This window comes from Watersipora subatra, chromosome 7 (genome assembly GCF_963576615.1).
Source record: "Watersipora subatra chromosome 7, tzWatSuba1.1, whole genome shotgun sequence".
Classification (NCBI taxonomy): domain Eukaryota; kingdom Metazoa; phylum Bryozoa; class Gymnolaemata; order Cheilostomatida; family Watersiporidae; genus Watersipora; species Watersipora subatra.
This window is the reverse complement of record NC_088714.1, coordinates 8,854,205-8,868,488: the sequence shown is the minus strand read 5'-3', so window position 1 is coordinate 8,868,488 and position 14,284 is coordinate 8,854,205. Positions and strand designations below refer to the sequence as shown.

General features: G+C 33.6%; 1 protein-coding gene across 1 annotated transcript; it reads left to right on the top strand.

Moving 5' to 3' along the window:
• The first annotated feature begins 2,389 nt into the window (after positions 1–2,389).
• Positions 2,390–3,472, top strand: LOC137400396 (uncharacterized). Its single transcript, XM_068086724.1, has one exon. It carries the CDS (start codon positions 2,390–2,392, stop codon positions 3,470–3,472), a length of 1,083 nt encoding a protein of 360 aa, XP_067942825.1.
• Positions 3,473–14,284: the final 10,812 nt, after the last annotated feature.

Sequence of the window (14,284 nt, the reverse complement as noted above, 5' to 3'; positions counted from 1 at the left end):
ATGAACTGCTGTGCCTGTACAAGTTTAGAGCAAATCAATGTTTCTTTTAAAAACCGTTAGTGATTCAATTATCTCAGTAAGACGTCTCTTTTCTTCCATCATTATCAATGTAGCCAAGCGTCCTGAAGGGGGATTCCCTTGCAACAGATGTTGGAGGACAGGCTACATACCGATACGCCACGGGGGTTACCGTTTTTTGTACAATACAAACGATCCATTGTATCGTCAGGATCAAGAGAGTGATAGATAACTTTATGCGTCGAATGTTTAAATTACTTTCGTAATGCTAGTAAATAGAAATATTACACTGTGTTCTTGTTTCCCATTTTTGTTATCTTGTTCGTGATTGCTTGCAATAAAACCTATCGCTGTAATTGGGAAATACCACACTTTTTGTTTACGTTCTGGCTAAAAAGTTTCCTTCGCTGTGTTGATCAGGCTATAGACATGAAATAAATTGTGTGGCAGGCCTGAAATTCATTAAGTAAAAGTAAGCAGCTTACAGCTGATGATTTTTTATTAGTATAGCAGGCTAAAATACAGTTTTCTGCTAAATGGTTGATCTGTAAAAAGTATCGGAAGGTTCAGATTTTTTAAGAAAAGATCGGCCGATACCGATTCAGATACTCGACACTCATATCGGCACCGATACCGATTCCGATACCAAAATCGGGGCAACTCTAATATTTACTATACCAGTTAAAGTTAGAATGGTTGAGTGTCGCAGTCCTCAGGGTTTTGGTCTACAGCACTAAAAGTCTTCAGTTCGAACCTTGCAGGGTGCAACATTTTTTTCCCAACCGCCAACTGCGGCTATAGACAGATAAATAAACACGGTTCTTATTATAGTAAAGACTAGGATTATTACTATTATTATTGTGTTTAGTAAGCAACCAAAATGCTATTCAGCAGCGACTACTTACAAAATTCAGCATTTACAGTAATATGCTGTAAATGCATATTACTGTAAATGCACACAGTAATCTCACAATTAATCAAACATTGTCTCAATGTTTTAACCAAAACTTATGTTTAATGCATAGAGCCATAGACATCAAATATGACAGAGCTTTCAATAGGCAGTATTAGTTCAATATAGTCAGCTATGAGACTTGGCAATGCTGAATTTTCTTTTTAGGCCTTATATGAGCAAGAATAGTTAATGTACAGAAGAATTTTCCACCTTTAGACTGTTCACCTGTTGAAGTCTCTAATACGCTGTCATGATTTGCGATAGTCAAGGGGACAGAAAAATTTGATTACATTAATAAGTATTGAGTGCGATTGTTGAGTGTAAACTGAGTGTAAACTGAAAATAAACTAAGTGTAAGCTGTGTGTAAACTGTGTGTAAACTGAGTGTAAACTGAGTTTAAACTGTGTGTAAACTGAGTGTAAACTGAGTGTAGACTGAGTGTAAACTGTGTGTAAACTGAGTGTAAACTGTGTGTAAACTGAGTGTAAACTGTGTGTAAACTGAGTGTAAACTGAGTGTAAACTGAATGTAAACTGTGTGTAAACTGTGTGTAAACTGAGTGTAAACTGTGTGTAAACTGAGTGTAAACTGTGTGTAAACTGAGTGTAAACTGAATGTAAACTGTGTGTAAACTGAGTGTAAACTGTGTGTAAACTGAGTGTATACTGAGTGTATACTGAGTGTAAACTGTGTGTAAACTGTGTGTAAACTGAGTGTAAACTGTGTGTAAACTGAGTGTATACTGAGTGTATACTGAGTGTAAACTGTGTGTAAACTGAGTGTATACTGAGTGTATACTGAGTGTAAACTGAGTGTATACTGAGTGTAAACTGAGTGTAAACTGAGTGTAAACTGAGTGTAAACTGTCTTTAAAGATGAACGACTGTGTTAAAAATGAGCTTACACAAAATTATATTAGATTTTATCAGAAAGTATCAGCACTTTTGTAATATTTGTGATTGCTTTTGATGTTTGAGGTTATCTGAATGTCAGGATGTTTCAAGAGGGAAATCAACAAAACTTGATTGAGGTTAAAATGCTCTGATCAAGCGAAAGTGTGGTTATGATGTTTAGAGTTGCAGAGAGACTAACAGACCAGAGACGCAAAATGCTTCAACTTGAACACAATAGAGAATAGCAACTAGTGATGTCATTTAGGCACATCTTTTTTAGTGTTTAGACTACGATCAAGTTTTTTTTCATTTCAATCTTGAACATCCTAGAAATCAGACCACCAGGAAAAAGTCCAACCGCCAGTAGGAACCGCAAAACCTTTCCTTGACTCAAACATCAAAAATAATTGCAAATGAAAGAAAAGTGCTGACACTTTCTGATGAAAGCTATTAGAAAGCTAGTAAATATTGATACTTTCTAATAAGATTTTGTGTAAGTTCATCTTTAATACCAGTGCGAGCATGACTAGCAGTATGACTAGCAGTAAGACAAGCAGTATGACTAGCAGTAGGACTAGCAGTATGCCTAGCAGTATGACTAGCAGTATGACTAGCAGCATGACTAGCAGTATGACTAGCAGTATGACTAGCAGCATGACTAGCAGTATGACTAGCAGTATGACAAGCAGTATGACTAGCAGTAGGACTAGCAGTATGCCTAGCAGTATGACTAGCAGTATGACTAGCAGTATGACTAGCAGTATGACAAGCAGTATGACTAGCAGTAGGACTAGCAGCATGACTAGCAGCATGACTAGCTTAATGACTAGCAGTATGACTAGCAGCGTGAATAGCAGTATGACTAGCAGTATGACTAGGAAAATGACTAGCAGTATGACGAGCAGCATGAATAGCAGCATGACTAGCAGCATGACTAGCAGTATGACTAGCAGTATGAATAGGAGAATGACTAGCGGTATGACTAGCAGCATGAATAGCAGCATGACTAGCAGTATGACTAGCAGCATGAATAGCAGCATGAATAGCAGCATGACTAGCAGCATGACTAGCAGTATGACTAAGAGAATGACTAGCAGCATGAATAGCAGCATGACTAGCAGTATGACTAGCAGCATGACTAGCAGCATGACTAGCAGTATGACTAGCAGTACGACTAGCAGCATGACTAGCAGTATGACTAGCAGCATGACTGGCAGTATGACTAGCAGTATGACTAACATTATGACTAGCAGTATGACTAGCATTATGCCTAGCAGTGTGACTAGCGGCATGACTAGCAGCATGACTAGCAGCATGACTAGCAACATGACTAGCAGCATGACTAGCAGCATGACTAGCAGTATGACTAGCAGCATTAATAGCAGTATGACTAGTGGCATGACTAGCAGTATGACTAGCAGTGTGACTAGCAGCATGACTAGCAGCATGACTAGCAGCATGACTAGCAGTATGACTAGCAGTGTGACTAGCAGCATGATTAGCAGTGAAAACTACAAGCCAAAATACCCAGTTTTACTCATAATTATATTGGGCTACAATACAGTGTTACCCATACAAACAGGCCAGAATACATTGAACACATAAATACATGTATAATGAACGTTTATCAATATAAACGGTCAGCATCAGCTTCCTATGCTGTAATTATAGGCCATGATCACCATTGGTTAGCTAGAGACACGCTAGTAGAAGCTGGTCATCGGGTATGTACGGTGAAATCACCCTTCATAGTGCAAGCCAGGAACGAGTCAGTCATTGACAACCACAGTGTACATTGACATAGATGACTAGAGCAATGCTGTAAAGATAACAGGCTTGCCAGTTTTTACCAACATAAATTTATTTGGGAAGTTTCATACTATACTGGTATGCCACATAAGCCTTGAGCCATACTTAAAAGACAACTGAAAGTAAAACAGTCAATAAAAAGCTATTCATAATTAAATAGTTACTATTATGAAAGTGTATTTAGTCACCACACAAAAAGTCTGTTGAGCTAAAAAAAGAAAGCCCCACTGCTTATTAATTCAATATATTTGTAACACTTTTCACTAGCTATCAAAATGTATTTAGTCAAAAAACCAATAGTATACATGTAGGCGAAACCAAGCTGATCTGAGAAATTGTGACAGTAGGTCCAGGAATGCCTTTTCTATGTATCAGTATGAAAATTTCTACAGAAAGTGAGAAAAAACCTAGCGGCTTCTTGTACATATAAACATATATATATATATATATATGTATATATATAAAAATATAAATAAATTTCACTGTTTGTCTGTTGTCTGTCTTTTGTCCGTCTAGTTATAGCATTAAAGTACTAGCAACAAAATATCACTTCCGTATTGGATTTGATCTCACAACATTTAAATCATTAGGTCTACTAACAAGCTCCCACACCCTTAAAGCTCTCACACCCTTAAGGCTCCCACACCCTTAAGGCTCCCACACCCTTAAGGCTCCCACACCCTTAAGGCTCCCACACCCTTAAGGCTCCCACACCCTTAAGGCTCCCACACCCTTAAGGCTCCCACACCCTTAAGGCTCCCACACCCTTAAGGCTCCCACACCCTTAAGGCTAAGCCGTTCTTATCGCTCCCAAAGCTTTTACTTTTTACAATTTGCTCTTTTTTAATAGCGCACAGCAAATGATCAGTTTTTATTTAAAATAATATTACCCTTTTGTTGTCTATTTTATTTTTACCACTACCTATTTTTTAATTTTTAATTTTCCAATGTGATGTTTCAATTTAAATGTGCCGTTACACTCATATTTCAGGTTTTGACGAATCTGTAAAAACTAGATACTGTTCACATAGACAATTGTATTATCCAGAGTACAAATGGTCTGTACATTCTATTCTCTTGGCCAGAGTATCCAGGAAAGACACCAGGGAAGTACAAGTATCGCCCATAAAAACTTTGAATAAAATGAGCTTCTTCTGCAACAGTAACGTTTTTTATGCACAAACCTCTATAAACTCATTGGGTTTTTCATATTGTTCAAACTGCTCAAAAGCCCTTTTTCATGATATGACTTTTTATAGTGAAAATGATAAATATTGTATATGGTAAACAAAAATAAGTTTTCTTCAAAAATACTTTTTTATTACTAAGGCAATGCCGGGATTTTACTTAGTAGACCAGTAAAACAAGTATGTCAAAAACGACTGAGCATGAAAAATGTTGCAAAAATAACAATCAATTCTTTTAATAGTTCTAAAAACTGTGCTTCATCAAAATGGTGACTAATCAATATTAATTACCAAAATATTAAAGTTTCACTGTTGATTGGTTTTTCTAACAAGATTTAGTAAAGGCAAAGGTAGTAATGCGTTGGAAGCTGTTGATCTATCAATCAGTTTTTTATCAACCAAATTTCATTGGCTGAAACAAAGTGTCAGAGTTAAACTGAATGCGAAACACTGCAGCTCTACCTTAATAAAAAAGGTTAATATTACAGCGGTTTTTGAATTTAACTAAAAAAGCAGTGAAAACTCACCAAAGTTGCTAAACAAAAATATCCAAATTTGTCTCACAATATGGCAAGTTTTAGCTCATTGAAAAAATCACATATTGATTGCTAAGCAATTATGAGTTTTTGCTACTAAGTTTAAATTATAAACCTTTCACATAAGTTAAACCTATTAAATTATACAAATTAAACTTCATAAAGCATGGAAGGCAGTGTACTTGATATTCAGTGATAACCCCATTAGAATGATTTGGTTTGTTGATATGAAGATAAGGACATGTTGAGGAGGAGTTTATAGTGACCTCAGGTCCATCTGTAAGGGCTAAAAGATCAAACAAAGTAATAATTGACAGAAACAATATATGTAATAATTATGAAATAAACTAATAAAGTGCTTGCATTTATCTAGTATTAACAGACCTTACCCAATATCATTACTATGTAATTTACCTACCCCCAACAGATAACTATATATCTGTCTTGAAGTTGAGCCCATTTGCATTATGGGCACCTAATCCTGTACCTTTTATGTGTAAGAAGTCCCAAAGTGCTGTTGAAGGAGACTTACTTATTGCAGCTAGTGCAAATATGGCAAGGACCATAAAAGTTATCATCTTTACAAAAATACTGGTTAAATGTTCGGCGTTGCCTGAGTAATAAAAGTCTTTGCACAAAAGATTTATTTTTATTCAACATATAACAACAGTTACTACTGTAACTTTCAAAATTCATACGAAAAGAACAGTTTTTTGTGCAGGTCAAATGAATTGAGAAACCAAGTATAAAAGTGTTTAAATGTAAAAGTGAAACAATTACCAAGTAGTAGCTAAACTAAATCAGTTTTGCCTGGATTACCATATACAATGATTTGGTAATGTTACAATAATAACAAAGTAAAAAAATTCTCGATACTGGTACAAATATAAAAAAGAGATATCGGACTGGCTTTGTCTAATACTTTGTCTGCCCGAGCAGAGAGAGAATGTAAACGCTGTTCCTACTCAAGATAATACAACTGTTTGCGTAAAAAGTAATAGCTTTCACCAAATTAACAATCGAGTTTTACAAAAACTGGGAATAGAACTGTACTTTTACATTTGAAATGGAAATGGCATCTTTGAAAGTTACAAATTAAAAATTGGTAATGGTAGCAAAAAGTTAGTTTTTAAACAATTAACAAAAATAAACTACAACAATCAAATTCATTTAATCTGACCTGCGGAAGGAGCCAGTAATATCATGCTAATTTCGAAAAGCCCATGTTTCTTGATAAATCTGACATTTTCATTAGTCCATTTTATCTATTTGCACTTAAACTCATTCAGTCAGCAACTCTGTTTTTCATGTTTTGGTTACTTACCAAGTGGCAGCGTTGTAACGTGTATTGTCTGATTTGTGGTTTGACCTTTGTTGTTCTCAATCTTGACATAAAATTTATAGTTAGTCCCAGCATCGAGGTCTTCAAACTCACATCCATCATGGAATGGCTTATCTGATTTTTTACATCGGATAGTGGAGTTGTAGCAGTTGAGTTGTATTTTCTGGAACATAAAACTTTCAACATTCTTTTTATACATAGATGTGTAGCTCAGTTGGCTCGTGAGTGTTGTCATACAAGTTTACACACAAATAAAGAAAAATCGGCTAAAGGTGAAGTCAATAAAAATCAAATTATTTCATGTAGCAATAAGAGTAAGAGAAAATCACTAGCCACAATTAAATATTTTAATTTTGAAAATCTTAAAATTCAAAAATCAAATTTTATCAAAAAAATTCTTTTACTTGAATAAAATATGTAATATAACCTTCAATAACTATAGTTACTGCTAATTGCTCATATTATATTAACGGAAATTAAATCAAGAAAATAAACTTGAGATTAACTTGCACAACATTTTACCAGATTTTATTATAAAATATCGATACTTTTCTTGAATTCGCATATGTTTTTTTATATTTGAGGTGACCGGACTGCCAGGATGCTTAATAGCCAATATCAATTATAGCAATAATATCGACTAGTTTTTTTTAGTATTCTAATAGCAATGCAGTTTTGTTTGCCCAAACCAAGATGATATGAAAGCCAGTTTTAAAACATACCGGTAGTCAGATCGTCTCAAGCATAAAAAACAAATGCAAATAAATATAGTAACTAAAATAATAAATTATTTGTGATGAAATCTACAAAAACTTAGTGCAAGTTCCTTTTCAAATGATAAAATTTTGCCTCGTAAATAAGTTTTCATTTAACTTGCTGGACAAACTTAGACATTTGCTTATTAGTATTTTGAAATAATTGTTAAACATTAGTATAACTCATGGAACAATACCCTGTTTAAAGCTAGCTAATTGTGATTTATTTATGAATCTCATATTTTTGAGGAAAAGCCCAATAAGCTAAATAAGCTTTATATAATAACAAAAACTGTTAAACATCTTTTTTAAACCAATTCTAATGATTGCACCATATAATCTAATTACAAAGTCTGGTTGATATTTTGGTAGTTACTTTTACACCCTAACTTTAGCTATTTATCTCCCTAAAAGGTACTTATATATATATTTTGTTCAATAGTTAATAGTTAATTAGTAATCAAGGAGAATTGTTAAATACACAAAACAGTGAAACATTTTATTGATGCTTAGAATTGTAATATGAAGTGAAAATCAAGTTTGGAAAAAATTTAAATAAAAAATCAGGTAACATTTGTGGGACAGCAGTTAATCAAAAATTAACTACTTCAAGGTAAATTAATGACATGGTTTAAAAGAAAATATGTTTTAAACACATATGAAAACAAAACTGAAAAAAAATGATTAGACAAAAAATAAAAATATAAAAATATTCTTCTGGGAAAATGGTAGACATAAAAATCTATTGCTTATTTTCAGGCAATGAAATAGAAAATGTGAGTGAAAAGGTACATCAATCTAAATAGAATCACGCTTTCATCCACAACAATTGGAACTTTTCCTCTTAGTGATCCATCAATAAGTGTAGTCGTGTCATTAGCGTAATAATAATCACCTTTCTCAACTTCTGGTACTAAAATATTGCAAATGAAGGAGTTAAACAAACTGATGTTCAACATTTGTAAAAACATAAACTGCACAAAATCAAGAACCATATTTTGAGAAAGGCTTTTAAATGCATGGCGCCATTCTTGGGTAAATTCCGTAAGTTATTAAAGCAACAAATGATTTCTTTTGTAAGAGATGCAAGGTTGCCCTACAACTTCTAGTGTAGTATGCTTACAATTGTAAGCCAACTTTGCTCTAGCCAGCACAATACAATGTTTAACTAGGCCTATACACTGCCCTTGTTCAACAATGATTAAACAGCAGTCCTAATAATTGCTGTTGAAATTCAACTACTATTCACATACTGTACTTTTAATTTTTTAAGCTCTCTTTTATTTAAAAATATATTTCTACTTGTTATTGTGCTGCAGTTATCATTTTCTTTACGACGGTGTAAAAGGAAATTGAAAAAAATGCCTATTATAACATATTCAACGTCCTCTAACTCCGCAACAGACTGCATCGCACTCCCATCAAGCCATTCCTCTGCAATAGAAATGTTCAACATGGTTACATATCTAGACTTATGCTATTGTTGCACCACTCTTAGCCCAGACTATTATAGTGAAACAAGTTGTCAGGCCAATCCTTGTGTCAAAATAAAACATTCAAGTGCATAAACATGGTAAAAGCAATGTAAGCAGACAATGTTTGAGCTCTAAATATTTGTTCATTAATGTACTGAAAAATTTAAGATAAATAGCCTACCTTCACAGTTAGTATGCATAGAATTTGAAGCTGCTGCATCTCCCTCGTCAGATACTTTAGTATCAGCTTTCACACTACAGTTTACTAATGTATAAGCTGAATATCCACATACATGTATCTCTTTTGAGGTGCTGCTACTAGGCAAGCTCCATGTAGAGTCATCAGTACACTTTGTCTGTAATCAAATGTAAATATATGGAAATAAGTGTGATAGCAAGTGATTAACAGATCAACAAAATTCTAGCAAAACTGTTACTTGATAGCCTGTTATTCTCCCGTTGGAATGTAATGGTTTTTTCCAGCTTATAGCTACACAACTATTCTTAGTTGAGGTTTTTAGTAGAACATTTAGTGGCTGGCTTGAGGCTAAAAAATGACAATCATAAACCGATTTTCATTAGTATGCCAAGCGAGTAGAATAGAAACAAAAAATATGACGAAAATGCTTTCAGATTTCCTACATCAGTGACAAAATTTAGAGAAGGAAATTATTGCTGAATAAGTAACGCAATACAAATTAGTCTGATTCAACTCACATTTACGAGCTCAGAGTTATACTTTTCCTTATACTTCAACGACATTTGACCAGCACAGTACTCTAGGCTGCTTTAAAAATATCTTTTTAAACTATCATCAAGTAGCCATATTTTTAAAAAACTCGCATACTTTTTGAAGTTATGTGCCATGGCCTTAGCTGATACAAGACTATGCTTGCATTTATATAGTTTTAATTACTGTGTAAGTCATACACCCCAAACAAATATATATATATATATATATATATATATATATATATATATATATATATATGTATATGTATATATCTATATATATATCCTACAAGATGAATTTATTCGCGGCTGAAAACTGCTACTCTCTATGAAGAGTTAACTCTATTACGTCTACCAATAGAGTTAACCCTACGCATGTGCGTATTGCGTGTTTCGTTTTCTATTTAACTTACAACTACGGGTGGATCGTGCTAAAGTGGGACAACTAAGCTATAAATTTTTTGCTGCGTTCCGAGGTTTTTACGAATATTCATAGATTTGGAGGCCTCTGATGAACCAAAAACTTGTGGTAAGTAATGAGTTTTTTGAAAAACCATTTACTAAATTAGTTGAATTTTACTTTGGTTCATTGGTAAAACGCAATATTTATTTTTTCCATCCCTACCGCTTCATTATTTGTTTTAGTGTGAGAGAGAGATTTTTCATCATACACGCAAGCACAATACTGCAAGGGTGGTATATGTCAATCTTAGAAGATCACGAATCCTTCAGGAAAGTCTGGAAATTGAGGTAGAAGTGACCGCAGCTACTTACGAGGAGAATATATGTGTTTTAAAAAAGGAACAAAAACGCCTTTACGAACACAAATCTCTGGCCAACCGGCAGAACTTTTCAATAGTAAGCCACAAGGAGAGTTCTGATGATAACTTCCTTAACAGCCATGTAGTTGCGAGAGAATTGCCTTTAACATCTACCCAAGACAGTGACAGCGATATAGAGCTGCTATTACCAGAATAACTAGTCAGAGAGCACCATTACACGCTAGTATTCACAAATCAAGAGTATCAGTTTAATTTTATTGCTCTAAACAACCGCCATATAGACTAAACTGTTTATATTTACTCCATTCATCGTTTGTAAAATTTTATTTGTATTTGAAATATTTTATTTGTACTCTCAAGTTTGTAATAAATTATAGTATATCTATACATGAAATAAAATATATAATTTAATCATGTTTGCTGCAGCGATATCAAGGAGTTGTTGTCGATGAAGGGTTTAGGTTGACTGGTTGCTTCTCTGCCAATATTCCTGCCTTGATGAATATTACTACTTGTCTCTAGTTTTTGTAATCAAAGTAGGTTGTTTCATTTTCAATCTGCAGTAAATACAAAAAAGAAAAAATATTAATAAGTGTTAAGGAAGTACAAAAACAATAGCTGAAGTATTTAATGAAAGCGATCAGTTTTTAAACAAAAGAATTAACTAATGCAGTTAATTATGGAAAAACGTATCTGCACTGCAAATCAAATACATATCATAATGTCCAGATCAGAATCATGATTGCCCTCAACTTCAGTATTAGAGATTGATGGGGTTGATTTCAATGTAAAAAGACTAGGAGATATTTTTTTGCGATGACGAAGCCATGGCGAATAACTTGTGAAAACCTTGAATAATTTGGTAAAGTTTGATGCAATGGCAATAAAACTCGAAGCCCGGCGATGATTTTAAAGAAGCTTTGGAACTCGGCTTCGTTTAGTACTTCTGCCTAGCGGCTATTTTTGCAATGACGCCATTCTGCATATTTTGTGACAACCTTGAATAATTTTGTAAAGAAATGTGATGCATTAGCAATGGGGTAAAATCAAAGCCCAAGCAATGATTTTAAAAAAGTTTGGGAACTCAACTACGTTTAGTATTTATGCCTAGCGGGTAGTTTTTAATTTTGAGGCAGTAGTTATTCTCCCTTGTGATTAAAAATAAAACTAATTATTCACAGAATTTAATAATTCGCGGAATTGACTGTTCGCGCAATCGCGAATTTTTACAACCAACTTAGAGTTAGAGCCAAAATGCCTCTCGAGCAGGTAATCCTGTATCCTTTATGCATAAGAAGTCCCAAAGTGCTTTCGAAGTATTACTATGTAGTGACTTCTGCAAGCTGAGACTGACGCAACTACTGTTAACTGTCCACATCGTTAGGCTGTGAGTAGGTCCTGGTGCTGGTAAATACAATATAATAATAATTTAAAATGCAGAAGTTTTGTATTGATGCCTACTATGGTTTTATCTAAAAGCAACTATAAAACATTTCACAAGTTGTGGACAATATAGAACTACTCCTACAGAGCAAAAATAGAATATTTCATGTGGCAAAAAATAACTGATTGGTTCAATAAATATACACTAGTAATATGAACGCAAATAAATTTTCATTTATTCTAACCTGCTGAAGGGCCAGTAATGTTATGATGGCAACATTAAAAATCAGGTTGTCTACATTCTGTGCTTTAATCTCAAAACTTGCATTTGTTCCAGCATCTACTTGAACAACAGCCTCAGTATTGATGGTAAACATCTCTGGCCCAATGTTCAATGTGTAGATATATGATTGAGTAGACTGTAGGTGGTCACAGTTGATAACTGGCTCCTAATAATGCAAATATGAAGTAAAAATAAGTTTTTGAGAAAATCCAAAAAGTATCATCATTTTTAGCATCAAGCTTCAGCGTATACATGTACAATTTGTAAATGATTTTACCTCCCAACTGATGGTGTACTCATACAATCTTTTTCCATCTTCTTTCTTTAAAGGTCCTGGGATAATTTCATTAGTTAGTGGTTCAACTTTACTAGGAGCTAAAATATACTATGTTTTTATTAAATTAACATACTAATAATTTTATCAATTTTTATGTCGGTACATAAAGCTTGTTTTAAGCAAATAAAACTGTACAACTTTTGTAAGAATGCACTGCTTGTATGACTCATATACACACATACATGTATGTAGAAACATCGTAGCTTTAAAAATAGATTTAGACACTTCGATTTTTACTCTTTTAGTTCTAGCTGTGAAACTTCTTATGTGGTGTTACCTGTGCATACTCTGCCTTTTTTAACTATTCCGTATGTAGTCGGCCCAGGACATACTACTTCATCTGTTAAACAAGATATCTCAAACCTGCCTGATGTCCTTGCAATATTGTTTTTGACCAGCTGAAACTAACTGAGGTACCAGTGTCATCTGTAGGAGCGATTGGGTTATGGCCATCTACACTCAGAGTATATCTACAAAAAGGCACTTAAAATGGCTAAGGTATAAAATTCAGTCATGATACGACATTTAATGCTTGGCTATTGGGAGTTATTGGTGAACAAAAAAATTAAAAAAAATTGATAAAATTTACAATAACTCCTTACTTCAATTTTTGGAAAAAATTTGAAAGAGTATTGTGGATCCATGGTTTTTCTTTGACAATTTTTGTCCATTTAGGAAAAGTGATGACAACACTTCTGTATCCTGATTGGTTTATTTGGACGCCTTCTTGCTTTACTAGCGGTTGATTGGAAAACAGATTTGAGAGTAACATCATATTTCACAGTAAGCAGTGAGTACCAGGCAAAAGTTTTACAGACCATAATCAGCATAATGACGTCGTGAAGTGATTAAATGATTTAAGACTAAAAACATGACATGGCAGTGGTGAATCAAATAGAATTTCACCTTTAAATGAACTAATTTAATTGAATAATCTCAGCTAGTTAGCAGATAAGTTAACCTAAGAAAGGATTGGAGGTCATATTTAAGTGCAGTTTTTGAGTTTTTGCATTAGTGTTACTACAATGTGTTGCAAGTCCAATAATAACAACATTAGAGGAGTTTTTCATGATAAATCAATCTGCAACTTTATTATTCGTACAGCACAATGCTAAGTTATTGTAACCTTTTCGGTATTGTATGATGAACTTCATGTTTAAGAATAATTAATAAAATATGACAATAAGCTCATGTAAAACAGATATCAACAATATAGCTCAAGATAAGTTTAGCGTAATTTGGCACCAATCTTCGTAGAAAAATTATGTTTAGCTTCTGAAAATATATTTTTAATAGCTGATTGCTATAATTTTTGTTGGTATAGAGAGACTGTCTAATTTGGTAGTTGCTAATTTGTAGCAAATAAATTTGGTAAACATTTTCTACATCGCAGGTCAATTTAAAAATAATTGAACTGAAGAAATTTATTGTACAAAATTTTAAGTGAACTCTGAATAAACTTTTTAAAGGCTCTTCATGGCCCATGCTCCCAGTATTCCAGTAATGAAAATATAGTTCAGTGCTGGACTCTAGAGAGAAGCATTACTACAAATTAGTTTTGTAAATTAGTCTATCACCTTTCCTATTAACCTGCTAAAAACTATTGCTTAGATAATAAAGGTATAGTGATAGTATCATGCCACTGTTGTGTTGACTATGATGTTATCCTACAAACTTAAAACATAGAAGAAAAATTGTATAACAATTATAAAAATTGCATAAATACATATTCAGAACAGACACCGGTTCATTGATATGCGTATCTTCCAAAAGCGATAATAATATGAATTGAGGCA